The 26164-nt window shown below is 46.0% G+C and overlaps 13 protein-coding genes across 13 annotated transcripts; 7 read left to right on the top strand and 6 right to left on the bottom strand.

The window, feature by feature from the left end:
* Positions 1 to 117: 117 nt before the first annotated feature.
* On the top strand, positions 118 to 1530 carry TRUGW13939_03038 (uncharacterized protein; the record flags this gene model as incomplete). Its single annotated transcript, XM_035486224.1, has 4 exons — positions 118 to 315; positions 389 to 596; positions 657 to 844; positions 1477 to 1530. Coding segments are annotated over 4 exons (648 nt in total), but the record flags the coding sequence as incomplete, so codon positions are not given.
* Positions 1213 to 3833, bottom strand: TRUGW13939_03037 (uncharacterized protein; the record flags this gene model as incomplete). Its single annotated transcript, XM_035486223.1, has 2 exons — positions 1213 to 2022; positions 2157 to 3833. 2 exons carry the CDS (start codon positions 3831 to 3833, stop codon positions 1213 to 1215), a joined length of 2487 nt encoding a protein of 828 aa, XP_035342116.1.
* Positions 3834 to 5524: 1691 nt separating this feature from the next.
* Positions 5525 to 6999, top strand: TRUGW13939_03036 (uncharacterized protein; the record flags this gene model as incomplete). Its single annotated transcript, XM_035486222.1, has 3 exons — positions 5525 to 5857; positions 5923 to 6173; positions 6252 to 6999. The coding sequence occupies 3 exons, from the start codon at positions 5525 to 5527 to the stop codon at positions 6997 to 6999; spliced, it is 1332 nt and encodes a 443-aa protein (XP_035342115.1).
* A 311-nt stretch (positions 7000 to 7310) lies between these two features.
* Positions 7311 to 8031, bottom strand: TRUGW13939_03035 (uncharacterized protein; the record flags this gene model as incomplete). Its single annotated transcript, XM_035486221.1, has 2 exons — positions 7311 to 7834; positions 7905 to 8031. 2 exons carry the CDS (start codon positions 8029 to 8031, stop codon positions 7311 to 7313), a joined length of 651 nt encoding a protein of 216 aa, XP_035342114.1.
* A 975-nt stretch (positions 8032 to 9006) lies between these two features.
* Positions 9007 to 9414, bottom strand: TRUGW13939_03034 (uncharacterized protein; the record flags this gene model as incomplete). The annotated part of the gene is made up of 1 exon (XM_035486220.1): positions 9007 to 9414. One exon carries the CDS (start codon positions 9412 to 9414, stop codon positions 9007 to 9009), a length of 408 nt encoding a protein of 135 aa, XP_035342113.1.
* Positions 9415 to 10429: 1015 nt separating this feature from the next.
* On the top strand, positions 10430 to 10927 carry TRUGW13939_03033 (uncharacterized protein; the record flags this gene model as incomplete). Its single annotated transcript, XM_035486219.1, has 1 exon — positions 10430 to 10927. The coding sequence occupies one exon, from the start codon at positions 10430 to 10432 to the stop codon at positions 10925 to 10927; it is 498 nt and encodes a 165-aa protein (XP_035342112.1).
* A 607-nt stretch (positions 10928 to 11534) lies between these two features.
* On the top strand, positions 11535 to 13137 carry TRUGW13939_03032 (uncharacterized protein; the record flags this gene model as incomplete). Its single annotated transcript, XM_035486218.1, has 2 exons — positions 11535 to 12929; positions 12994 to 13137. 2 exons carry the CDS (start codon positions 11535 to 11537, stop codon positions 13135 to 13137), a joined length of 1539 nt encoding a protein of 512 aa, XP_035342111.1.
* Positions 13138 to 13569: 432 nt separating this feature from the next.
* On the top strand, positions 13570 to 14643 carry TRUGW13939_03031 (uncharacterized protein; the record flags this gene model as incomplete). The annotated part of the gene is made up of 1 exon (XM_035486217.1): positions 13570 to 14643. The coding sequence occupies one exon, from the start codon at positions 13570 to 13572 to the stop codon at positions 14641 to 14643; it is 1074 nt and encodes a 357-aa protein (XP_035342110.1).
* A 136-nt stretch (positions 14644 to 14779) lies between these two features.
* Positions 14780 to 17004, bottom strand: TRUGW13939_03030 (uncharacterized protein; the record flags this gene model as incomplete). The annotated part of the gene is made up of 3 exons (XM_035486216.1): positions 14780 to 15341; positions 15402 to 16126; positions 16195 to 17004. The coding sequence occupies 3 exons, from the start codon at positions 17002 to 17004 to the stop codon at positions 14780 to 14782; spliced, it is 2097 nt and encodes a 698-aa protein (XP_035342109.1).
* Positions 17005 to 18441: 1437 nt separating this feature from the next.
* Positions 18442 to 19339, bottom strand: TRUGW13939_03029 (uncharacterized protein; the record flags this gene model as incomplete). Its single annotated transcript, XM_035486215.1, has 3 exons — positions 18442 to 18465; positions 18533 to 18692; positions 18771 to 19339. The coding sequence occupies 3 exons, from the start codon at positions 19337 to 19339 to the stop codon at positions 18442 to 18444; spliced, it is 753 nt and encodes a 250-aa protein (XP_035342108.1).
* Positions 19340 to 19734: 395 nt separating this feature from the next.
* Positions 19735 to 20859, top strand: TRUGW13939_03028 (uncharacterized protein; the record flags this gene model as incomplete). The annotated part of the gene is made up of 1 exon (XM_035486214.1): positions 19735 to 20859. The coding sequence occupies one exon, from the start codon at positions 19735 to 19737 to the stop codon at positions 20857 to 20859; it is 1125 nt and encodes a 374-aa protein (XP_035342107.1).
* Positions 20860 to 21529: 670 nt separating this feature from the next.
* On the top strand, positions 21530 to 23384 carry TRUGW13939_03027 (uncharacterized protein; the record flags this gene model as incomplete). Its single annotated transcript, XM_035486213.1, has 6 exons — positions 21530 to 21607; positions 21659 to 21933; positions 21992 to 22541; positions 22613 to 22700; positions 22756 to 22954; positions 23009 to 23384. 6 exons carry the CDS (start codon positions 21530 to 21532, stop codon positions 23382 to 23384), a joined length of 1566 nt encoding a protein of 521 aa, XP_035342106.1.
* Positions 23385 to 23699: 315 nt separating this feature from the next.
* Positions 23700 to 25611, bottom strand: TRUGW13939_03026 (uncharacterized protein; the record flags this gene model as incomplete). The annotated part of the gene is made up of 2 exons (XM_035486212.1): positions 23700 to 24988; positions 25059 to 25611. 2 exons carry the CDS (start codon positions 25609 to 25611, stop codon positions 23700 to 23702), a joined length of 1842 nt encoding a protein of 613 aa, XP_035342105.1.
* Between the last annotated feature and the right edge of the window lie 553 nt (positions 25612 to 26164).

Genomic DNA, 26164 nt, shown 5'->3' with positions numbered 1-26164 from the left:
ACCTTGCCTGGACGACCACCGCGGCTTCTCAACAACCACACTCATTGTTCGCCTCGCACGCCGTCGGTTTTTGTTTCTAATTCTCCGGAACTTTTACACAAGCGCAATCTCGACAACATGCGCTTCTCAACATCTGCCGTCCTGGTCACCATGCTGGGCTGGATAGGGGCTGCGACCGCCCACAGCATCCAGCTCAAAGCCCATTCGCGCGAATGCTTCCACGAAACCCTCCACAAAGACGACAAGATGACCGTCTCGTTCCAGGTCGGCGACCGAGAGTTTGGAGGCAGCGGGAATCTCGAGATTGATTTCTGGGTATGTTCCGTGTAGCGTGTGGTTCTGTCTTCCGATATGAGTTAACTAATTTCTTGCTTTCTCTATTCAACAGGTTGAAGATCCCAATGGAAACCGCCAGTATTTCCGCAATTCCATTTCGAACGAAGATTATTCTTTCGATGCTCAGCGTGATGGCAAGCACACCTATTGCTTCAGCAATGCGGCGTGGGCGTCGAATTCCAAGGAGGTCTCTTTCAATGTGCACGGGATTGTATACGTGTCAGAGTCGGAAATAAAGCAAGATCCTTTGGACTATGAGGGTATGAAATAACATCGCTGTCCTTGTTTTATGATATTCAAGATTCTGATGAGTGGTTTAGTTCGCCGTCTATCGGAGTCTCTTGAGCAGGTGCGCGATGAACAGTCCTACATCGTCGTCCGAGAACGAGTGCACCGCAACACGGCCGAAAGCACGAACTCGCGTGTCAAATGGTGGAGTCTGTTCCAACTCATTTTCCTCGTCGGAGAGGGTCTCTTCCAGGTTTGGTGGCTTAAGCGATTCTTTGAGGTAACGACTCCTGCGCCGACATTAATTACCTTCAGTAGATGAAGACTGACAAATTCCCTTAATACAGGTCAAGCGCGTTGTTTAAATTTTCCTCGACGAATTTGTTTTCGATCTTATAGTTCGTATTTTTTTCCTACAGAGCTGGCGTTCGAATCATTGTGGGAAGCGATGGATTCCTTCTACCGGGGGATAATCTCTCGGATTTAGGGCAGTCGATGATGTCTTTTCTTGGGTGTTGTTTAGTAAAAAATGATTTAGACTCATGGAGAAATGAACGAATATGCATGCTATTTTTCTCTACATAAATCGGGACGAGTTTATCGACCTTGGATTAAAACGAATTTAATACAGCACTGATGGTGACCCTCTTAGTTTTGCTGGGTGCTGTCGAAATCCGTTCTTCCCTGCATACGGACGTTATGCCCAAAATGAGCCACCGCATTACCGCCGGCCCTGATACCGGAGAAGATCGTCCTCCTTGACGCCCCCCCGGGTCCGATGTTGTCACCGAAATGACCCCTGAAATGTTCTGTCACCTCGATGTTTGAATAGAGATTGGGCCACTTCTCAGCTTCGGCGTCCAGGGTGGCTCTGAGGATCTTGTCTTCTTGACCAATGGCTTTGTCTAAAAGAGTCAGGCTGTCTGGATCAAGGTCTTTGATCTCGAATTGGCACAGTTCCTTCTGGGTACCAACTTTAGAAGGAAACAATTCAACCAAATTGGTTGTCAGCATGGAAATGTTCTCCACCAGGTTCTCAAAACTTCCTTTCCCATACAAGGCCCACGAAAGCCGATCTCGTGTACCCGGCTTTAGGTTTAGACGCTGGTCGCAAATTCGACGCAATCTGTTATGCAGTGTTTGAAACCCCTTTTTTCCGCCACGGATTTCTGCTTCTACATCGAGATGGATCACAGCATCCGGGTCTTTGACTGTCCTCTCGTAACGTTGAGATGTTTTGAGAGCGGAACCGAACGCCTCTTGTATCTCTTCCAGCCAACGGCAGGCTGTTTCGATATCCTCCGGGCTGTAATTCTCTGTTTGTAGTTTCGTTTCGGGGCTTCCGATGCCAATGGACATTCCCCACCGTATGAGACGCAGTTCGGCTGCTTCGAGTCTGCACAGGGCAAAGCCAAAGCCTCTCGAGAAATCTCGGCCAAATTTGATATATTGAAAGCACTGTACACAAGATACAAAAATACCCGGAAGGCCTCCAAGGGCTAGGGCTGCGCTCATGGGTTCCATTTTGAGTCAACGAAATGACTCATAAATCAATAAACATGACCCCGTTTCATCCCAGCTATATAACAGACCAAAAACCGGACGAGAAAATTTCGGTTCACATGACTGTGCAGGCTCAGCCTTGCATGCAACTGCAACGTGTTCCGTGACTCCGTGACTCGGAGGTCAAATTTCCAACTGGGCAAATGGTGACCTCTATAAGAGGCATGATGTAGCGGAGTCATGCCATTGAGCTCTGGATGCGGGTTCGGATGAGCACCCTTATCCAGTAGGAATTTGACCACATCCATGTGTCCTTCTCTGGCGACGAGCGCTAGAAGACTCAACCGGAGTGAATATTGAAGAAAGTCTTGGCTTTGGAAATCAATGTTGGCATCGCAAGAATTATCCCATATCTTCTGCAAGACTGCCTTTAATCCACATGTAGCTATGATGACGAACGTAGGAAATTCAGTAGGACGAGCAACGTCCCAAAACCACCGGTGTGTGTGGTAAAGCTGGAACCACATTATAGAAGCTTTGGATTTGAGTCCACAAAGTTCAAGGACGTAGGGAAGTAATTTAATTTGCAAGTCATCACCAGAGTTTCTGACATGCGTAGCCCATCTCGATTCTGCATACGGTAGGAAAGGATCTGTTTCCACGAAATGCTTTACATCCCGATGGTGGCCTTTATACCATTCCCCGTAACTGGTCTGATCTCTCTTCTCACCCTGTAGAGGGCACTGCCACGCACTCGGTAGAGGCCGTTTGCCAAATTGCTGTTCAAATTGCCGTAGAATGTACCAAATGCATATTTCTGCAAGAGTATTGTGAGATATCTGGAAGCTCTGACTGAACCAACTCGCTGCAGGGGGATTTCCAGTCGTGAGAAATTCTCTCATTGTCAGATGGATAAAGTAAACATTCGGTCCAACGATAGTAACCGTTCGGCCACTGATGTCCCTGATGTAATCTACCAGTTTATGCTCGTCAAAGAAACATAGGTCATGGGCTGGTCTTGCATTGTGACCGTTCTCTTTGATTCTATCCGCTACTACTAGGGCTACATTCAACTCCTTGAGAGTTAATGTCCTGGTAGCAGCAAGGAGAATACGGAACAGCTTGATGGTTTCTCCCCGCTTTTGAAGATCAACCTTGTCGAGAATATTCGCGTATACATCAAACAATCCTGTTGGCATCTGCTTTACAAATGCCGCCCACTGATGATCCCCAGGCAGAGTAGTGACATGGATGGCATCAAGCATAAGTTTCAACCATAGGTAAGTTCTGTTGTTGTTGCCTTTTAGCTTTTCAGAAATCTCCGTTTGGGTTCGTGTATTAGGCGGATGCCTGAAGCTATTGAAAATACGCGGAATTTTGTCGTCGATCACCAGGTTGATTTCTTTACCGACTTGGTCGGATAATCCATCATCTTCCATGTCGATTAGGGCCAGGTTACTGCACTTCTGTCGGAATTGTCGGTCAATTTCTGTGTACGGTCTGCTAGTGACGAGAAACTTGAGTTGGGAACGCTTGTCTCGCTGATAACCATCAAACTCTCCCATTCCCTCAATGAGTAATGTCCTTGAAATTGGTTCACACTCATCGATAGCATCCAAAACACATACGATAGTTCTAGGCTTGGGATCATTGATAATGCCACGTAAGATTTCCCATAGTGCATCGAAGGATTCTGAGAGACCTGTTTGTCGACGTTTGTACCATGGTTTAACATAGTTAACCAGACTTTTGTCCTGTTCCACCATTTGAAAAATAATGGCAGAGAGGGCAGCCGTGCTTTTGTTGAGGTCCACGTTATCTTCTTGGAAGAAGAAGTAACAGACCGAACATTGCGGCGGTGGCGGGTTGAATATTTCGTCGACCAGGGTTCTGCAAAGTACCGACTTTCCACAGCCTGGGTCTGCTAATACTAACAGAATTGGTTGCGTAGTTGTTTCACGCCATTCCAAAAATATAGGGTTATTGAGAGCATGTATTTGGCACGCGTTTTGGATGTTTATGTTTGGCCGTCTCGTAGCGAGAATGCAAAGCTTGCATGCAATTGTATTCCGGTGACGATTCTATTGGCTAGCAATCAGAAAAAGCTCAAAGAATAAAGTCATGATCAATTACCATTAAAAATATTTCCGAGGACAACCAATCCACCACCATTTGAGGGACCAACTATAAAGTTGTTATTATAGTTGACCGAAGACTCTGCAGCTGACCCTGCCTGAGAGGGCATGCCATTTCCGTAGCTCGTCATGAAATGAGTGACTAGTATCTCAGTGCCAGGGTGGCGAGTGTGCGATGTTTTCCTCTCGGAGAAGTGTGGAAGGAAATGTGTTTGGACTGAAGAAATTTCCTGCTGTTGGTAACCAGGCCGTCTCCGGTTGTCTTTTTTTTCTTCCACGATATTGGCATGACATAAAGTTAGGCAAGAGCAGTAGCAACTGAAAACGGGATGCGCTCCTGTATTGAGCTCAGCCTTTTGGTGTCACAAAACAAGTAACACGGGAGCAGCTCAAACCCCGTTTGTTTTATTGGTAAAATGCTCAGCGTAGGTATCACATAAAGTGTCGTACAAGTCTGTTTTTGAGCGATTATGCTCTTGTTTTCAATGTGACATGGCACAACTGTGGGACCAGTTCAGTTTGTCCCTGGTCATGTTTGTCCTCCCTGTCAACTGCATGAAGCCGTGTAGTTTGATAGGGAACGGATGCCTTGTATCATCATTGCGGCTAATGAATATCTCATTTGGGGAAGCACAAGGACAAATATGTTTGTTCATGTCTCTCTTGCCTAAAGAAAAAAAAACAAAGCATGCTTGGAAATTGCTGCTAAGGGTTGGTGTATATAGTTTATTACTATATCATGTTGATTCCGTTCCAGTCCAGTCGTCGGAGTTGACCAAGTCGGAGATGACTATTCCTAGTGATGTTCTAGATTTCCAGATGGTGTTTTGGGTTGCAGACTTGTCATATTCAAATCTGGGCCAATTTTTGATCAAATCCACCGGCCTTTCCAAACCCTTTTTTCCCCGCATGTAAACAACGCTTTCGGATACCGTTTGTGTGAACGAATGAGCTGCTTCCCCCCAGTATCAAGCGTCATTAGCGCCATGGGGGAATCTGAACTGTGAAAGTTCGTTCTCTAGCCAGCATGTGAGTTTGGTTCTTAATATTCGGAATCTTTTCGGCATCCATAATAATAATGCAATGGAAGGCTCTCCCGCGAGCGACTGGACCTCGGCCCAGCAACCCGAGGCCGGCTGTGGTGGGTCTTACCCCACAGACAACATGGAGCGGCAGCTGGGGAGCTCCGTTCATCTTCAATTCTTGCTTCATTTATACACGAGCCCTGCTTTCTCTTTTCTGTCCTTCTTTTTCTTTTTGGCAGATCGATATTGACCACAAAAGGAATTCGGTACTTGTATATATTTGTTCGATAAAACATCATGGCAACCAATTCGCCCAACCCTCTACCTTTCTCCGAACCGCCCTACCTCCGCGGTCTGCCATCACCATACTACAGCGAGTCGCATCTGGAATTCCAGAAGAAATGCCGCGCCTTCCTTTACGAAAATCTCCATGTACACGCCCTCGAGTACGAGCGCGAGGGCTTTGTTCCCGAGCATGTCTTTGAGACGTTCGCAAAACACAACATGATTCTTCCCAACCTTCCAGCTCCATTGCCCGTGCAGTGGCTGAAGAGACTTGGCATCAATGATATTTTGGGAGTCAAAGTCGAAGAGTGGGATTATATACACACAGGAATTTACACCGATGAAGTTTGTTGCGCTGAATCGACGGGTTTTTTGAGTCTATTTTACTGATATGTTTTCCTTTCTAATAGATGTCTAGGTCCGGTCTCTCAGGCCCCTCTACCTCGTTAACGGCCGGCATGGCATTCGGAATTCCACCAATCATAAAATTCGGCTCTCCTGAACTCCAAGAACGATTTCTGCCGGATCTGTTGACGTGCAAAAAGAGAAGCTGCATTGCCATTACGGAGCCTGATGCGGGAAGCGACGTGGCCAATATCACGACAACCGCCGAAAAGTCCGCCGACGGAAAAGAATATATCATTAATGGCGCGAAGAAATGGTGCGTTGAGACTACTGAAATTATCCTTTTTAGAAAAAAAAGCAAAGAAAATAGTACAAAAATCTGACTTGGAGAAAGGATTACCAATGGAATCTGGGCCGACTATACCACCATGGCTGTCCGTACGGGCCCTCCGGGCTCTGGGGCAGCCGGTCTGTCTCTGATTGTGGTGCCTCTAAAGGACCAGGCCGGTGTAAACAGGCGCAAGATTAGGATCTGCGGCTCGGAAACGTCAGGTACCACTTACATCGAACTCGACGATGTGCGCGTGCCCGTATCCAACCTGGTCGGCACAGAAGGCGCCGGCATGAAGTACGTGATGACCAACTTCAACCACGAACGGCTCACGATCGCCGTTGGAATCGTACGACAAGCCCGCGTTGCGCTGTCGACCTCGTTTGAATACGTCCTCCAGCGAGAGGCTTTCTCCCAACCACTGATTGCACAGCCCGTCGTCCGTCATCGACTAGCCAAGGCTGGTGCAGAGCTGGAGACTCTCTCTGCCTGGGTTGACCAGTTCCTCTACCAGATGACCAAGCTGAGCAAGCAGGATGCCGATCGAGAGCTCGGCGGATTGACGGCTCTGGCTAAGGCCAAGGCCGGTATGGTGATCAACGAATGCGCGCAGTGCGCAGTGCTTCTATTTGGAGGAAATGGTATGACGCGCACGGGGCGAGGAGAGCTTGTTGAGCGGATATACAGAGATGTCCCCACGGCGAGGATCCCCGGTGGATCGGAGGATGTGTTGTTGGATTTGTCTGTGCGGCAACTTGTCAAGAATTACCAGAATGGCCTCAAGAAACTGCAACGGGGGTCTAAAATGTAGGATTGTTCAATATATGTTGGAAAGGGAAATTTTTTGTAAAGACAAACGCAGTTTTTTCGTACATAAAATCATTCTCATTATTGATCAGTTGTTCTATTTATCGCGTCAATGCATAATGCATGTATGTAGTTTGAATATCAGTAGATGCACCGATCCCGAAATTAAACCAACGTCAACCAACTCTCAGGGGTATGCCAGCCAGTAACGCCGAAATGAATGCTCATGGGGGGGGGGGGGGGGGGGGGGGGGGGGGGGGGGAAGAAAGGAAGGATATACAGTAGGAGGACTAATATTAAGGGCGTGCATCCGACTCAAAACCACATTATTGCAACGATAAGACTGACCATAACAGCGAGGAAACTACCGTTTCGCTCAATGGGGCTGGAGGAGTCGACAATTGAGTTGTGGAGCGAAGAAGACGAGTTTTCGACAGTGGCTGACTGGGGTGTCTTTGCACCCATGGAGACTTTGTTGCTAGAGGATTGGTCTGGTCCAGGCTGCTTCGGAAGATCAGCATGGCCGGAGGATGGTGCTGAAGAGGAGGATGGAGAGGATGATGAAGCATTCGAGAATGAGACCGAAGCCAGAGAAGACAGCCGGCAGACCCGCTGCCACCATGTCACTTCTTTCTCCGGGAAAGGGAGCACATTGACGTTGTTCGATAGGCTAGTGATGGAAATTTGCTGCATTTCATCTTTTTGTACTGATACAGGTTGTGCTAAGCGGGAGGCTGGGGCGTTCTTCGACTCGAGTAATGTGCCGTCGTCACCAGGAAGGTAAATCTCCATCGCCGGTCTCGACACCACGGAACCATCGGCAAGAACGTCTTGATACCCTGTAGCATTCTCCATTTAGCAATCATGTCTCCCAACATCATCATCGATCATCTGTATATGCCTACTCACCACGACTGTCGAGAATGCGGCCGGGTTTCGACCATGCCTCGCAAACGATAGGCGTCATCGACAGCAAGGCTGCGACGAGCATCGCTAACAGCGGGATTGCGCCGGGAGTTTGCAGACCGGACCTCATTTCCTTTTCTTCCACATGTATCGGTTTCGTTATTTTGTCTTCCGGTTTTTCTTTTTTCTGTCCGAGTAAAGCGGTTGTTTGAGTTTTCATCTCATCATAGTGAGACGACGCGGATAGGTGGGATCGCCAGCAATAAAACACCACAGACTCCGAAGACGGACGAGGGAACGAGGATTGTTGTTTTTTTTTTTAAAAAAAAGATTTTATTTACTGCCTTCCCCGCAAGGCTGAAGCTAGCATGGAGCGAATGACCAGCAGACCGGCTGCAGGTATAGAGTTGGTGGGTGAAGCAGCTGAAACAGGTGTGCAGCACAGCAGCAGATGGAGGTGGGGGCGTGTGTTGCTGCGGCGATAAGCAACAAGCAAAGCTGCTCCCTGCTACGTAATGCGTCGGCAATGCAAGTTCTCGTCTATCTGCGTGTGACAGGCAATATTATTGAGGGTTAAAAAAAAAAAAACCTGGATCTAGTGGCACAATGCCTTGGCATTCGCATACATGCATCGCGAGCAGTCAGAGGAAGTGCCGCAAACAACAGCTCTGTCTTTGTCGCGATAAGCCGCCAGCAGTGACGTCAGCGTCGCCGGAGGAGGATCGCGCCAAGCCTTGCTTTGGCTTCCCCTCCTCTCTCGTCCCTATCATTTTTATTCTTGGCTATCACTACTCCGTACTAGTTCTTGAATTTTCATGGAAGTGGAGTTCAAGATTTCAAGATGGCAAGAACAGGCTGCAGCTTTTTTTTTCATATGTATTAAAAAAAAGGAACCCCCACTCTCTCTTGGCGCAATCACGTCAGTGTTGCTTGGCTATGCTGCACAGCCAAGGTGGATAAATATAGATCCTCCGTTTCGTGTTGGGAGGACATTTGTTGCGTAGATGAATTCTCTGAAATGACTCAGTGCAATTTTTCCTGCAAGGTATGTTCATCAATCCACCAAATAATCGATGAGGATCCACCAAGCGTAATATTTGATAATCTATTTGAGTGGATTCGCCCCCGACATCCAGATAATAATACGAGTAAATTTCCCATCTTCATCAACGTTGAAGATATTACAGTTATACATATCGTTCTGAGTCCCATCCATTAACTCGCCACTGTACGTTTGCTCGGTCACAATTTGTCTGCTCACTGGATCAACAACGATATTTTTAACCTCGTGTGATAGCGTCTTCGAGTTGTTCACGAAAGCAGTGAACATGTTGCGAATCTCCGACACACCACTGTATGTGATATTACCGGTCTGAACCGTGACTGTAGCGTTGGGAGCAAAAAGAGACAGTAAAGCATCAATATTCCTCTCATCGACTGTTTTAAAGTAGCTATCTGGTAGCGCCGCTAGGGCGTCGTGAGTGAGGCTTATCGGAGTCTTTGTGGTAGCCATTGGGAGAAACCATAACTTTCTAAAAAGTTGTTCGCTGAGCAATATCAGAATAATCTTGCAGTGTCTAACATCGCGCGAGAACACTTTACCTGGGTAAGCCGAGGATGATTCTGGACCTTGGTCGTGACTGGAAGAGTATTTAGACTTGTCACATAATACGTACTTCTTTTTCTAACGGTCATGAGACTATGTTACGTCTCGCCTAGCCAACCATCGACAAACCAGGTTTAGGGTAGGGGTGGTAAATTTCAAGCCTTTTTTTCCGTTACATTTGGTTACATTTCAAGCTCGATGAGTCAGTTAGATTACACCAATGAAAGTCGGTATTTGATGGCATCGCTTCTTTGCCTTCTACTTTGCCCAGTACTGACCCTTATTGAACATCAACATTGCCCCTCTCAAAAAATACCTTGGAATTCTTAGTAATTTTATTATTCCCGCTCAAATAAATAGAGCTAGTCGATTTTGTCTGGTCTACCTAGTCAAGATTCAACCTGTTCATATGATCGATGTCTCAGATTTAGATGTCGCACTTTTTCCCGATTAGGAAAGATAGCGGTTGGCTGTGTGACATGGTGGGAAATAAGTCGAATAGCAATTTTACAAGAAAAAATATCTTCTGGAGACCCTTGAAAATTAAAATAAAACGACGCTTTACACTTTGCCAACCTAGTGCATTTATACAGTGGGTGTAAAAATCTTAACTCCGTAAACTGTCCTAACCCCGATAGACCGTGTATTTAACCCTTATGGTATAATTTAACAGAAGCATTCGTTATGTAGCTCGGAAACACAAATGCGCGAGACCGAAATTAAATTATTAATATCTCATTAGAGTGTGTGAAATATTCAAATGTGGATGTTAGATTCTATTCTAGTTGACAACGATAGATCTAGCATATATAAGTACGAACCTCATTAATTCTATGAGAATGCCGATGAATCTGGCAATATTCATTTAGATCAACTTTATATCAACTTCAGATCAAATAAAAAAAAGTTACTAAGCCACAAGATGTCCAACAAATCTCTCCCAAGTGGCACTTCGGCCGGCATGAGCTTAACAGACGAAGCCATTGCTCGTACCCATATCCTTGCCCTCATTCATCGCTATGCTTCTCTCGCCCGTGAGGAATCCGATTATAGTATGATCACAGAGCTGTTCGAAAAGGACGGCATCATCAATTTTCCAGACGGCCGCCAACTTGCACCAAATCAATTAAAGGAGATTGCTGGTGGCAACCCACCAAAACTCCTCAGGCACCATATTACGACTATTGATGTGCAGCTTGTCTCTCTAGACGAAGCTCATAGCCAGAGCTATATTATTGCTGGGACGCATATGAGAATGCCGGATCATTGGGGCCGCTGGGATGATGTATTGAAAAGGCAGAGTGACGGGAGATGGTTGTTCCAAAGGAAAACGATCATGGCGGAGCAAATTGATCCGGAGGGTTGGCTGGCTGAAACCATAAATCTAGCTGCATCCGCTAATAAAAATGAAAGAGAATAGCTGGAAACCTGTGACTGAATTGTGTCGAGGGACGAACAGGAAAAGTAGTTGGCATTGTCCGGCTCCACGCATGTACTAGTACACATAACTGGTGAACATGAAAATAGAGGTTAGATTGACTCGAATATTAGGCGATTGATAATTTCAAATTTTTAGTATCCCCTATATTGAAAAAAAAATGACCTCTAGATTTCGGGATCTTTTACAGTTTTTTAATCTTCCGCTAGGGCTGTTTATAGTTGTCGTCTTGTACCCTGTATGTATACAAAAGTTTAGTAGTAGCCCCATCCAGTACTATGTGCATATTGTAAAGTATCCCAAATAGACCGAAAAATCTCATTGGGGTAGCTCGGTGTGGCACTCCCAAAGAATGCATACTATCATCTAGGGTTACGACCGTCCCGGAGCCACCACATCCGAACGTACCACCATGGACCGCCGCAAACGAGTACACGAAATCATTCAAAGCTATTCACAAGGGGAAAAGTTAGTGGCGCGGTACGTGATTTGAGTCGAAGTTATTGTTGCTTTAAAATGTTAGTCTTAAATCATGAGGCAACGGGCCACAACAACGAAGTCCTGCAGAACCAAATGCACGATAAACGCAATGACATCCACACATGACGACAGCAATATGGATAAAGAGTATCCATTTAAATTATCCGATCCTGATTTACTACGCTCTGATTGCTACATCAACGGCGAATGGGTGCCCTCAGTCTCGGGAAAACGATTTGCCGTAGAAGACCCAGGTTCTTTACAGCCATGGACCTCGTGCCCAGACTGCGTACCTGAAGATGTTGACCAGGCTGTACAAACCACATACACAGCGGCTAAATCGTACTCAAAATTCACACCACGGAAGCGCGCTCAATTATTGGCGGAATGGCATCGGCTCATTCAAGCCTCGCGAGATGATCTCGCCAAGATCTTAGTCTATGAGACAGGGAAGCCCTTGTACGAGGCATACGGCGAAATTGATTACGGGTTAACATTCAGCTGGTGGTTTATTGGCGAAGCAGATCGAGTCCAAGGCCTGACAGCCTCAAGCTCAATCCAAGATCGACGGGTGGTTACCATCAAACAGCCTATTGGTGTTGCTGCGGCTCTTGTGCCTTGGAATTTTCCTATCGCCCTGGTTATGCGCAAAGTTAGTGCTGCTTTGGCTGCTGGATGCACAATGGTCGTGAAACCATCGCCAGAGACCCCTGTCACTGCTCTTGTTCTAGCCAATCTCGCTACTAGAGCTGGGTTCCCACCAGGAACGTTGAACGTACTGACGACGAGCCTCGACAACACGCCCGCCGTCTCAAAGGCTCTTTGCGTCCATCCACTGGTCAAAAAGGTTACATTTACTGGAAGCACCCGGGTTGGAAAAATTGTTTCCGGGCTGTGTTCCGAGAACCTGAAGAAATCAACACTCGAGCTAGGCGGTAATTGCCCGTTTATTGTTTTCGAAGATGCAGATCTCGATTTGGCCACCGAGCAACTGATGGCCCTGAAATGGCGACACGCTGGTCAAGCCTGTGTCACAGCCAATAGAGTCTTTGTTCATCGCGAAATTTACGAAAACTTTGTACATCGGGTGGTGGAAAAGACAAAGACTCTCGTCGTTGGACATGGCATGGATCCCAAAACAACGCTGGGTCCGATGACCGTTGCTCGCAGCCTTGATAAAGTGGAAGAACTCGTTAGAGAAGCTATCTCCAAGGGAGCAAAACTGGCTTTGGGAAATGGCCGCCGACTCGAGTTCAATGATAGTGAGCCAAACAAAGGATATTTTATGGCTCCATGTATTCTGATAGACATGAATGATGACATGTTGATGAGCTCCGAAGAAACATTTGGTCCGGTCTTAGGGATTTATCCTTTTGATTCTGAAGAGGAGGTGACTGAACGCGCTAACAACACCCCTTTTGGTCTTGCGAGTTACGTTTTCACAGAGAACGTCCATCGTCTTTGGAGAATGCTAGAAAACCTCGAGGCAGGGATGATAGGCTTGGTGAGATTTCAAACAATAAAACTGGTAGAAAATTTTCAAGCTCCTCAACTAACATTGTCTATAGAACGCTGGAAACAGTTCTGCTGCCGAAGCACCATTTGGCGGAATTAAAGATAGCGGTTGGGGAAAAGAGAGTGGCAAGGACGTTGCAGTAAATGAGTTTATGATTTCCAAGACCGGAACATTCACTATTACTGGTAATAAATGAACTAATATTGATTTTTACTATCAAGTCTAAAGTAGCTATACTAGGCCTTCTTCCTGTCAATGAGTAATAAATGTTCAAGTAAATTTATGCAACTAGGCTCATGAACAAATATGAAAACGCCTCATTACGGTGTATAGAGTTTGTATGTAGTCCAAGATATTATAATTATTTACTAGTAAATAAGAAGTCTTTAGTGGGCATTCTAGAGATGGCTTGGAACGTACCGCGAAAGCGGGGAAATGGTGGTACGTAGGCCCATTGAATCTCTAACAATGCGGGGGAATTGTTATAATTCGGTTAGTATTGGAATAGTTGGCATATATTTCTTATTTTCTTATTTTACACGAAAAAAATAGTGACACTGCGTCGGTGGCCTTGATCGATTCGTGCGAATGAACCGGCAATTCCCTAGTCGATAACCGGAAAGACAAGATGGGAGAGCCAATGAGGGAAGAAGCAGAATCTTCTCCCTCTGTATCCAGATTAGGGTCAAGAAAGGATGAAATTCTAGCACTGCATAAATGCCCTTACGACAAATTGCCGAACCCAAAGCGAGTCTGGCACGGAGAACCCAATTCGCGTGACGAAGGCCTGGGTCGATTGGTGATTTTGACACCAGAGATCGTCGCAGCAGCTGCAAGCAATATCAAGTCGGGACGTCGTGTTTCTCTAAGCTGGGGCATGGACAAACTTGACATAGCAAATTTCAACCGTCATCCGAGTCAACATCATGTGATACCGTTGATGAACGGTTTCGCTTTTGACGATATCTATATCTTCAACCCTCAGCAATCGAGTCAATGGGATGGCCTTCGACATTTTAGTGCCCCGTCTGAGGATAATCCTTCGAAGCGTGTATTTTATGGGGGCGTCGAGTCATCGGAAATCATGGACAGGAAAAACACACGAATCGGACTACAACATTGGGCCAAAGAAGGTATATGTGGGCGCGGAGTATTACTAGACTACGTAGAGTATGCAGCCAGACATGGTATCAAATACTCTTTATTTTCAGATCATGCCATCTCGCTGTCGACTCTTCAGGATGTGGCAAAAGAACAAGGTGTCACTTTCCAATATGGAGACTTGCTTTTTATCCGTATTGGGCTGGTCCAAGAATGGGAGTCACGGATGACAATGGAAGACAAGATGGCCTATGCGTCCTCAACAAACCCACAGCATGCCGGTATTGAGGGGACAGAAGAGATGCTGCGCTGGATATGGGATACCGGGTTTGCGGCGGTGGCCGGCGATGCGATTTCATTCGAAGTCTACCCTCCTCAGAAAGAATATCGCAGGGCAAATGGAGATCCATCTGTGGAGGGGGTGTTTATGCATGAAGTTATTCTCGCTGGATGGGGAATGCCTATTGGGGAGCTTTTTGACCTGGAAGAGCTTGCGCAGATTTGCAAAGAAGAGAACAGATGGGAGTTTTTCATAGCAAGTGCACCGCTGAACATGCCGGGAGGGATAAGTAGCCCTCCTAACTGCTTAGCAATATTCTGAACACCCAGAGATGTTGGCGGGGAGGTCATACTAGTAAGGCTACTGGATATCTTGCATAGAAAAAACCTTTGACCAGTTTTTGTGCCAAGTAATACTTTTAATTTATTGTATATTACAATGATAATCCCAAGTGCATCTAACTATCAATATCTTGGAATATCTGAAGGATCTGGCTAAACTTTTGTGAAAGTCCCCAGAAGTGTACTTTCCGCATCAAGTCTTGAGTATGGTTGTTAATATGGGCGACAAATTGACTCGAATTGGTAGCCTCGGCGCCAGCAATAGTAGCAGTCCCACCATTTCGAATCCAAGCATTAACAAGTTCAGTCTGTCCAGGTTCCTTGCTGATTCTATCCAATTCAACAGTATTGGATGAGCCTGTTCCCGAGATCGCAGGTGAATATTTTGCAAAGGCTATTAGGAATATACAGCCCATGAAGACTCGCAAAATCTCACATGGTGCCGAAACGAGATATTCGTCGGCAACACCAATTATTTGTGCAGCGTGCCATACTAACTTGCGTGTCAAGCACAGGTCCGAGCCAAAACTTTTTCTCAGTTGTCGCTTTGCAGCGTCCAAGTTTGCTTCACCAGAAGGCGACACCTTGGTAGCAGAAACTCGCACGAGGAAGACAACCAGTTCCATCACGTTTTCGGCGCTATTCAGGAATGAGTAATGAATAATGAGTTGAGTGATACTGCAGATAGTTAGCTATCAAAAGTATATTGCCAAATACACCGGACAGTGATGCACATACTTGGAATCTATTAGCTCCTTTGTAGACTCCGGGTTTGGAATCTCACGTGCGAGATTGTCAAAAGTTTGGAGAAGCTTGAACTTGGTTTGGTTCTCAACTGAGAAGAGCGGTGGTAGTCCTAGGGATCGGAGTATGGACATGCCCTCCATTTGCTTCAAGTCCCAAAGCAGTCGACCAATAACCTGACCACAGAGTCGTCTACCCCAGGAAGATAACCCATTCGGCATCTTCTTCCCAGCCGTTATAGCACGAATCACTAACATTAGTGAAAGCCCGAAATAGACCGTTGAGGAACGAGAAGAGAGAGTCCTCCATGCCTGCGCTGAAGGTGCTTCCCACAGAGCCTCAGGACAGGGTAGCTTTGATGGCAATTCCCCAAGATCCACCATACCTCGACGGTTGGTGAGGGTGCAAAGGCTGCAATCATACTCAAACACCGACCATGCTAGCCGTTTCTCCTGCTCTTGGTTTCTCCACTGGAGCCAGCTTGCTTCTGTTTCTGCCGTTCCGGCTGAGGCTTGTAGTTGGGGGACGCTCTTGTCTACTTCGTACGGAATTTGGGACTTAAATAAGCCCATACCTCGAAGGCTTCCAATGAGAACTCCACGGGACCTATCCGCATCTTGATACAACTGTCTATTCCCTGAACCCAGAGAATATATTTGGTAGAAACAGCACGCAGTAAGATAGTCGAGATCGCAATAACTATTGGCGTCGGAGCCTCCCTAAATATCATGGTCAATCATGAAAGTCAAAAATGCCGAAAACGTATTTGAAAATTAGAATGACTCACTAGCCAAAGTATTACGGTAGCACATATTTTGCTGAATGCCTCAGCTTTATCTAGCGCATCCGTATCTTCTAGAAGCATTGCGCCGATACATGCCATACTTGTCAGAAGGACTGTAGGGCAACTCGATAACTTAAGCGTCGGTATGTGAATCGTGGGAAGAACACTGTGGAACTGAGATATGAAAGAATCGACTGCCCGTTGTAGAAGATGCATTGCTCGTAAAGCTTCATAGTCATTCGTGTTCTCGTCTAGCTTTGGAACATACTTGTTGGAAAGCAGATCAACGAGACTTCTCATCAACGGATTGGATGAATTTGGTGTAGAATTAAAGATTCCCTGTAGAACATCGCGTAGAGGTGATAGCCGATACCTTGGATGTACCTGTTCGCGAGTCCCATCGAATGGCCACTGGTGTACAGTTGGTTGGGTAGGGCCAGGCCGTGGGAATGCTGGATTCATCGGCATATTTTGTGATTGGGTGGCGTTATGCCAACTTGGTGAGGATAGCAGGTGTATTTCATGTCCACTTTGATAGCAGACATCTGTCGGTGGTGTCATGATGAGCTCCTTTGAATGGGCGGTGTTGATAGCAATGTTGATGGGCGGCAAGTGCTCTTGGAGCTGAATGTCTAACCAGTCCAATCCACCATAGCCAAGAGATATTCCATTAGATAGGAGATCTGTAATTTCTCCGTCTACATATGGCCCAGGCGAGACAAGTTGATCCGCCATATTCCCAGGAATGGCGTACGGGTCCAGGCCCGATCCTGCACCACTGGGCAGAAAGGGAGCATCGGTGCTTTCTTCCATTGATAATTTTTCCGAGTTATCATGTGACAATTCAGTCATGTTAACTGATTCACCCCATACTAGACTCTGATTAGCCCGGACATTGCCCGGTGAGTATTCAGGATACAGTTGCTGGAAGTTGCCATCCGCTGATTCTGTGCTCGGGGTATTTACGGCCGAAAAGTAGTTTGTCTGTTGATTTTCGGAGCTTTCCTCTCTATAAAGACACTTTGATCGTGTACTGATACATGACTGACAAGGATGAGCTCGATCGCACTTCATTTTCTTGGCTACACAGCGCAAGCAAGATCGCTGGGCACTCCCATTCAGAGTGATGGTTTTCCGATGGACGCTGCGCAGGTGGCGCAGGAGGATATCTCTGCGAAAGAACCTTTTTTCACATTCTGTGCAGCTGTATGCACAGTTGTGATCATTTTTCGATCTATGCGACAAAACATGGCGGTTTAGGTGGCTTGGCCGGCTAAACGACATATGACATTCGTTGCATTGATGGCTTTTCCGCTTCTTCTAAGTGACCAATGTTAGCTCTTCCAAAAGGATAAATAAATAGCGATATGATTTGGCGTTGCCATACACTAAATTTCGCCCCGTGGTTCTGGTGCGGAACAGGAGAATCTGCATCGGCCATTTTGCATCAATTTTCGCGTTCTCTTGGCCAGGAAGCCTGCGGCAGCATTTCCAGGCAAGATATGTTCAATTGCCGCCATTTAATATCCCCGGTGAATCAGGAATTACAACCCTTGAGCACAGGGATGGTTTCATGTATAATCTTGCGAGATGCGGGGTTGGGTGAGGTTGAGCTCTTGAAGCCCCATTGGGAAGACAGTGGCGCGCTAAACCAAGATAGGAAAGCCATACCTCTTCAACGCGACAAAAGTTTGGCCCAGCCACACGGTTGTCGTTAATGGATATAGATGTTGTTTGTATAAAATTATAACATAGTCTTGTAATAATAATTGAGGGTTCATTGCCACTACGCAATAGGTAGCTTATTTTGCAGCTCATGAACCCCCTCTACCAAGTGATGTCCGCTACTAGTGACGTACCACTTAGGGCTAGCATTCAAAAATGACACTGCCGACTTTTTATATATAGTGAAAGCTAGCGATAAATATATGAGTATTGGTAGACTACTATATCCATATTACCTATTACAATAGACCACAGAAACTCAATTCTCAGATACAATCCATGGCCGTCTATTCCTCACTAAGGGCGAGAGAGTTTCCCGGTGGCGGTACACTCCGGAGCTAAGTCTACTTGGGAAATCACTTTGTCCCACTTTCGGACTATCAATTGAAAAATTTTCTAGACTCAATAGTGTAATGGCTAGTAAGCTCAAAAATTATGGATGTTGATCTTATTTCTCAAACTAGCATTACCTAAGTAAAAGTAATTTTGAAACAGGCTTATGATATGGCAGTCTTTCTTAGGGATTCAAACACAACGTCCACCATCAACCTGAATTTGTGAAACGTCAATATTGAAACCAGTAGAAACCATGTTTTAAAAGTATGGAATGACTTACTTCGAGGTCAACCCCAGTTATGAAGGAGGCTTCGTCACTGGCCAAATAACAACACGCGTTCGCTACATCAGCCGGAGTTGATGGTCGGCCAAGTGGGATGGTTGATACAAATGATGAGCGGTTATCCTCTGTATCAGGCTTTCCTATGAAGAGATGGGTCCTGTGAAATGGTAAAATACGAGTCAATTAAATGCAAGTAACAATTGATGTTGTCAGAATCGGCGAAGACAAAACTCACATGCCAGTACTTCCCACCACCGGACAAATAGAGTTGAACCGAATCTGATTAGGTCCATACTCGACTGCCATTGTTTTTGTCGCAATGCTAACAGCACCCTTAGACGCATTGTACCATGTGAGTCCTGGACGAGGACGTAGTGCAGCGGTAGAACTGATTTGAATGAATACGCCCGGCCGGTTGTTGTCGATAAAGTACGGTACAATCACATTAGACGAAAGATAGACTGACTTCACGTTTACGTTCCATACCAAGTCGAAATCTTTGTCTGTAACTGAGCCCGTAGGCTTGTTGGCGTATGTAGCTCCGGCATTGTTGATCACAATGTCAAGGCTGCCGTACTTGTTGAGTGTCTCGTTTAAAAGGGACTGCCAGTGATCTCTACTGGTCACATCTGCCTTAAAGAATGTGCATTTGAGATCTTCGGCCGCTTTCAGACCAGCATCTTCAGACAAGTCGGCGATTATGACCTTCGCACCTTCTTCAACAAACTTGGCTGCGATTCCCTTGCCAAAGCCAGAGGCTGCACCGGTGACGATGGCAACTTTTCCTGCAAGGCGTCCTGGCATATCGAGATTTTTCTTTGCAAGTAAAAAGTTCTTTAAAGTGTGTAAGTTAAGACCGCTCTGACTCAGTTTTGCTTAAAATTTTGAAATTTGAGAACGGTGACTATTTACTTTTCACACGAAGCCCTTAGTTCCATATAATTCTCAAGTGCTGTTCTCCAGATTCTCCACAGAGATAGAAACTAGTTGACGGGTGCCATAGATGTTATCATCTTCCCTCGGAAAGTACCACCACCCCGGGCCACCACGAACAACCGAGGAGCAATTTCCGGACGGACACAAGCTCCATTGAAAAATTGAAGCAGCAGTTTATGAATGTCAGCTGTTTTATATCTTTGAAGATGATTTCAAAGGTAAAAATCTAAGGATTTTGCAAAGCAATTCGAATTTCAACTACTATGGTCAGCCGAAAGAAACTATTGATTCTCGCAGGAGATCATGTTGGCCCTGAAATTATACAGGAGGCAATTAAGGTGTTGGGCGTGGTCGCAGAATTACGCCCAGATATAAAAATCGATATAGAACATGGTTTAATTGGTGGATCAAGCTTGGACGCTCATGGGGTCCCTATTTCTGATCAGACATTGGAAAATGCCGCGTCAAGCCATGCAGTATTGTTAGGGTGCGTTGGAGGTCCCGAATGGGAGGGCGTTCCCGGCCACCTAAGACCGGAAATGGGTGTTTTGAAGCTGCGAAAGCGTCTTGACGCCTTTGCGAATATCAGGCCGTGTCGATTCTTCGCACCTAGTCTCATTGACCGATCTACGCTAAAGCCAGAGATTGTGGCGGGCGTCGATTTTACTGTTGTTCGAGAAAATTGCGGTGGTGCCTACTTCGGGGCCAAGGACGAACGTGAAGATATCGGTTCCGACCTCTGGGTGTATGAGAAGGCGGAAATCGAACGTTGTGCGCGTGTATCGGCGGCCTTGGCCATGCAACTCAGTGATTGCGGAAAGAAGAGAGTGGTTTGGAATGCAGACAAGGCCAATGTTCTTGCTAGCAGCCGCATCTGGCGAAGGATAACTCATGAGACATTCAGTCGAGAATTTCCTGAGCTGAAATTAAAGGATCAGCTCGCAGACAGTATGGCTATGCTGTTAGTGAAGTCTCCCACCAAATTTAACGGAATTATCCACACGGACAACACTTTCGGTGATATTCTATCCGATATCTCAGGTGGAATCATTGGATCACTAGGTGTCCTCCCTAGCGCTAGTATTTCCTCTGTGCCTGGCCAAGGCCCTTGCAAAGGTGTTTACGAGGCCGTTCATGGAAGCGCGCCGGATATTTCAGGCAAAGGCATCGCCAATCCTGTGGGACAAATCCTCAGCCTTGCACTGTTGCTCAAGTATTCCTTTGGGATGGCAGAAGAAGCAGTTCGTCTTGAAAAGGCGGTGCAAATAGTCCTAGACTCGAGTGACCACCAGGGGCTGGGTATCAGGACCCCTGATCTTGGAGGCTCAGCTTCCACCAAGGAGGTTGGAGACGCAATATGCGCTGTCTATCGTGCCGGCTTTTCTTAATGTATCCTCAAATCGAATCAAGTTCAAATGTCTATAGTGATTGATATCAATCGATATGGCCAGAAATTCGAGAAGTCAAGACACAGTGCTCTTTTTATAAACGGACTAAAGTTGTCAACTAAACAAAGTTAAATCAATGTCATCTCATTGTGAAGGGTACTCTTTCGTAGTCATTTTGGATGTTGTTTTTTTAAGTGCAAGCTTTCAATTTTTATTTTAAAGCTGGTTTTCATTAATATCTATTAAATAAAAGTTTCTTAACCTTAACAGCTATCATCAGTTCACTTGCTGTCACTTCCATTTACTAGTGTTATAATGTGCTTTATTATATTTGTAGCCCTAGAATAATTTATTACCACCTAGTTACTGCTCTATATAACATTGTGACGTGTAGATAGATTGGATTCCCCAACCGGAATCTGCCAATGTGGTACACTCCTACCGGGATCACCAATCGATGGCACACTCCAGATCTAAAGTTCATGCAACAACTTCCCCATGCGGGGTAAGACGCATCTTGGTCGATCAAAAATGCGGTTCACAGTTGATGTGGGTCGTACTCCGCGTTTTTGGGCGCCCTTTTCTACCCCCTGAAGACCGCGCTCCTTTTTGAGTAAAAACTCCAATTCCTAGGAGAATGTCATAGAAATCACATATCGTTGATACTACAATGGCAATAAAAAACCGGTCTGGCGGGATAAACTTCCATAATGTCTTGGTGACCATTGCTGTCTCCTTCGGATCCCTGGTATGTCTATATCCTCTATGAGAGTCCTCGGTATCATGCTCATATTTGCAGACATATGGGTATTCTTCCTCAATCATCTCCAGTACAATTGGGCAACCTGGATGGTATTCCTTTTTTAATTTGCCCAGCGAAGGGGAACCTGGCTATGGGACTACTACCACCAATGCAATTGCGACGGCAAATGGACTATACAGCGCTGGTGGCGCTGTTGGTAGTCTATTCATTATGTGGTCCGCGAGTGCCATTGGACGCAAAAGAAATATTCAATTAGGCTCTCTTCTAGTTCTGCTAGGCGGTGCTCTACAAGCCGGAGCCACTAATTTAAAGTAGGCTGCTTTCATTTTGAAATCCTATTTGTGTCTTTCGTGAAGCTGACCGAAATAGCATGTTTCAGGCTGGTCGTTTCATTGCAGGACTTGGGGTTGGCAACCTTGTCACAATATGTCCAATGTACTTATCCGAAATTTCTCCACCCCAAAGTCGAGGATTTTTGGTCGGACATCATGCAATTTTCCTTGTTTTTGGGTACATGCTCAGCGCCTGGCTGGGGTTTGCTTGTTACTTTGCAACGGAAAAGAACCCTTCCTTTGCATGGAGATTTCCGTTGAGCATGCAGTGCTTCGGCCCTTTGGTGCTATTCCTATCATCCATCTTCATCACTGACTCTTCTCGATGGCTTCTCCAACAAGGAAGGGCCGAGGAAGCTTGGACCGTGCTGAAAAAATTGAGATCGAACCCCTCGGATCCAGATGATCTCGCTATCAGAGAAGAGATGTACCAAATCAAGCAACAGCTAGCTCTCGAACAAGCAAGGCTTCAGGCTTCGGGATGCAATCCGTGGACTGCTGTCCTTAAAAAAAGAAGTTACCGAAAGCGCATGATAATCGGTTTCTTAACTCAGTGGGGTGCTGAGTTTGGTGGACCTCTTGTTATTGTAAGTCGAAGATCTCGGGATAGAAATAATATAGCTTCAAGGACTTGCTCAAAACTGATTTTAGTCATTAGAACAACTACTTTGTCATTCTATGCACCAATCTAGGCCAGACTGGTTACATGCCACTCCTACTTTCCGCAGTTTGGCTTACTACAGCTGGTAAGTGCGATAATTTCGCCAATTCTAGATGATGCCATTCTAACGAGACATTAAGGCCTAATCTATAATCCATTTGGTGCCTGGCTCCATGACCGAGTCAATTCTCGCCGCTGGATGTTTATTGTTGGCTTCATGGGTTGTTTGGTGACAACTTCAGGCCTCGCTGGATGTATTGCTCAATATTCTGGGACATCCAACAAGGGTGGAAACGCAGCCGGCCTTTTCTTTATTTTTCTTTACCTTGCATTCCAGGGGTGAGTATCCTAAAAAATTTTAACATTTCCACACACTAATCATTTCATATATAGGTCTTGCTGTGATACTACGATGTATCTTTATATTAGTGAGATTTTCCCAATGGAGATTCGCGGTATCGGCATGGGCTTTTCCCTCTTTGGACAGTTTGCGGCCACACTTGTCCTGCTGCAGACTGCGCCTATTGGTATTCAAAACGTCGGATGGAAGTATTATCTAGTCATTATATGTTGGTGCATCTTTTTCATACCCGTGGTGTATCTATTTTGGCCCGAGACGGCACAGTTGTCCCTGGAAGAAATCGCATCTCAATTTGGCGACGATGTTGCGGTCCAACTTCATGGACTACCGGAAAATCAGCGCCGTGAATTGGATGATTTCCTTAGGGAAAAGGATATAACGCACATGGAAGAAGTTGTCCAGCCTTGATGAGGGTGGAGTTTTGTGCAGATTTAGTAGTATTTGCGACTTTCATTCGCTTGACAGCCCCTTTCTCCTTGCCAAGCATATCTCTACTGTTTTGTCATTTAAATGCCTAATGACTCTGTAAACTTATTAAGAATTTTGTCAACCAATGTTTAATCCCACCTTGCTTGTATCTACTCTCGAACTTTTCTCCTCCTCCCTCTGACATGTATGATACCTATGTTACTACATAGTTAGTAGGAGATTTGACAAAATCCGCCTCGAATAAAAAGGAAAATAGTTATTCTATTACATTCTTCTCATATATTCAAATCTAAACTACTTCTTCTGCCATGTTTTGATCGACCGCGACTTTGATTTGTTAGTAATAGCCGACGACTGAGTGTTCACTCGGTCAATGTCGTATGGATTGCCTTCATAGGTCACAACAGGCTCTAACGCTAGTGATTCCGAAGAAAGCCTTCCAGACTCATTGAGAGAAGCATCACTGACACGATGTGGTCGATCTTGTACATATCCTTCTTCAGTCTCAGCTCCCACGTTAGAATTCGGAGTGGCCTTCTCTGCCGGAGTTGCAGTGAAAGCTTCCTTCTGCAGCATCCTCATGAAGTCGTCTGCTTCTGCGGCGAATTTGCATCGTCGTCGAATGGCGGGGCCGTATCGATAGAACAAGAATGGAAATGGCACGCAAGCAAGCGACAAAAAGGCAGGTACACAAGATGCCCAGTGAATACCGAGATTATGATACATATATGTCGTGAACAGAGGGAACACGGCACCAAAGCATGACCGAATGATGGAATTAGCTGCGAGAGCCGATGCCGCGAAGATAGTGTATGAATCGATCAGGTAGCTCATGATACTTAGGAAAACGAGAACCATGCCAAAACCAAAGGGGGCTGCCGCAACAACACTGACAATCCAATGCAAACTTGCTTGATTGGTCCATGCAAACCAGAATAGTCCAATAGGCACCGCAATACCACCGATCATAGATGGAGGAAGTCGCTCTTCAGGCGGGGCGAAGCCATGACACTTGACATGAATGCGTTTGTATCGCTGGTTGTCCCACATATTGTACACAAGGGCAAGTAACATTCCAGTAAGAACACTGAGAAATGGCAAGCTAGCCACTCCCTGGCTCCAACCGCGTTGTTCCTGATAGACAATTGGGAAAGCACTAAACATAAGGTATAGTGTGCCGTAAACGATGGCCATGTAGATCGATAAGAGAAGGACGATTGGCTCGGCAAATAACAATACCCAGGGCCGTCCCAAGGCAGTGCTAAAGGCTTCGCTGTTGGTGACCTTCGGTCTCTCGTTGTCTATTTTGCTGATATAGACCTTTCCAGTCAGCTTAGATAGCCGAGCAGCTCGTTTGCGAAGGAGTAATGGGCCGTATGTCTCTGGGATTACCAGCCCTTCCACGGCCCAAATGACACCGGCGAGGGTCGCAAGAAAACCTTGGACCCAAACCCAACCAGCATTTTCTCCAAGGAATCCGCCAATCACCGGACCAAGAGTTGGACCGATAAAGGGAGCTCCGGTGTATAAGCTTATCGCAAGACCGCGGTCTTCAGCACTAAAGACATCGGCAATAATCCCGCCTATCTTAGTTAGAATTTGGGTTTGTTTTCAAGTTTTCTTAGGTTGAATACTTCAGACCAACTAACATACCTGCATTCGTAAATGGAGATGAGCCAAAAGAACCCGCAAAGAAACGCAGAATAATCAAAGTCCAGATATTCTTAGAGCCCGTGGCACCAGCCGTGAAGACCGCAAGCCCGAGATACGACACCAGAAACACAACCTGCCGGCCATACAGCTCGCTAAGAGGACCCCAGAAAAGAGGCCCAATTGCGAAGCCAAGGACGAAGACCGAGACACCAAGAGTGGCGACTTCTTGGCTCACATTGAACGAGGAGATCACCTCGTCGATACCTCCTGCATACGCGGAAGAAGCGAGGGAGACGCCAAAGGTCGACAAGGCACACATAACTGTGAAAGCCCATTTGAGCGATCTATTGAGCCTCATAGGATTGCGCGGATCGTCGGGGATCCATCCTACAATATACGGATCATCCTCCAATCCCGATCCCGAGTAGGGATGATTGAAGATATCGGAAGTCACAACGCCTTGGTCGATCAGCATCCGCCAATATGAAATCTTCGACGGCAAGGCGGGTGGCTCTATGCTGTTGCTTTCTTTATCCCGATCGGTCGTAGACATTTCGCCTGGAAAATAAACCCCTAGAGTTCACTACTCGGGATTGAAGAACAGCTTCCAACAAAACTGGGCATCTATCTGTCGACCAAGGGGCGCCATGATGTCTTTTCAATCGTAAAATTGCTCCATATCTTGTGCTAATTTCTTGGCCGTAATATTATAACTCACGCCTTCAACGCTATCAGGTGCAAAATTGCGTGTTTCGGGGCCTGGGCCGGGTGGGCTTGTTCCACTTCGGCTGTTGAGTTCGGCATGCCGACAAGGCTGACTGCCGCGGCTTAGAGACCGGCAATGTCGTCCGTGCTGCCAGAAATTTGCTTAACATGTTAAATAGAAGGAAATTGTTGGCGATGGGGGTTCTTTTTTGTCTCAGCAGTTGGGTGGGAGAAGGGGGAATGGAGGGCGCCATGTGATTGGTCGAGTTCAATCCTCCCTGTCTTGATGACAAAGGAGGAAAAAAATATTTTGAAAGCTTCAATTAATGTTGCCTGTTCGCCCAAAGCAACAAACACATCAAAGCCCGCTTAATTTATCTATATTTATTTCTAATTTGTCA

Source organism: Talaromyces rugulosus, chromosome II (assembly GCF_013368755.1).
Source record: "Talaromyces rugulosus chromosome II, complete sequence".
Classification (NCBI taxonomy): Eukaryota; Fungi; Ascomycota; class Eurotiomycetes; order Eurotiales; family Trichocomaceae; genus Talaromyces; species Talaromyces rugulosus.
This window is presented reverse-complemented; position numbering and strand designations above follow the sequence as displayed.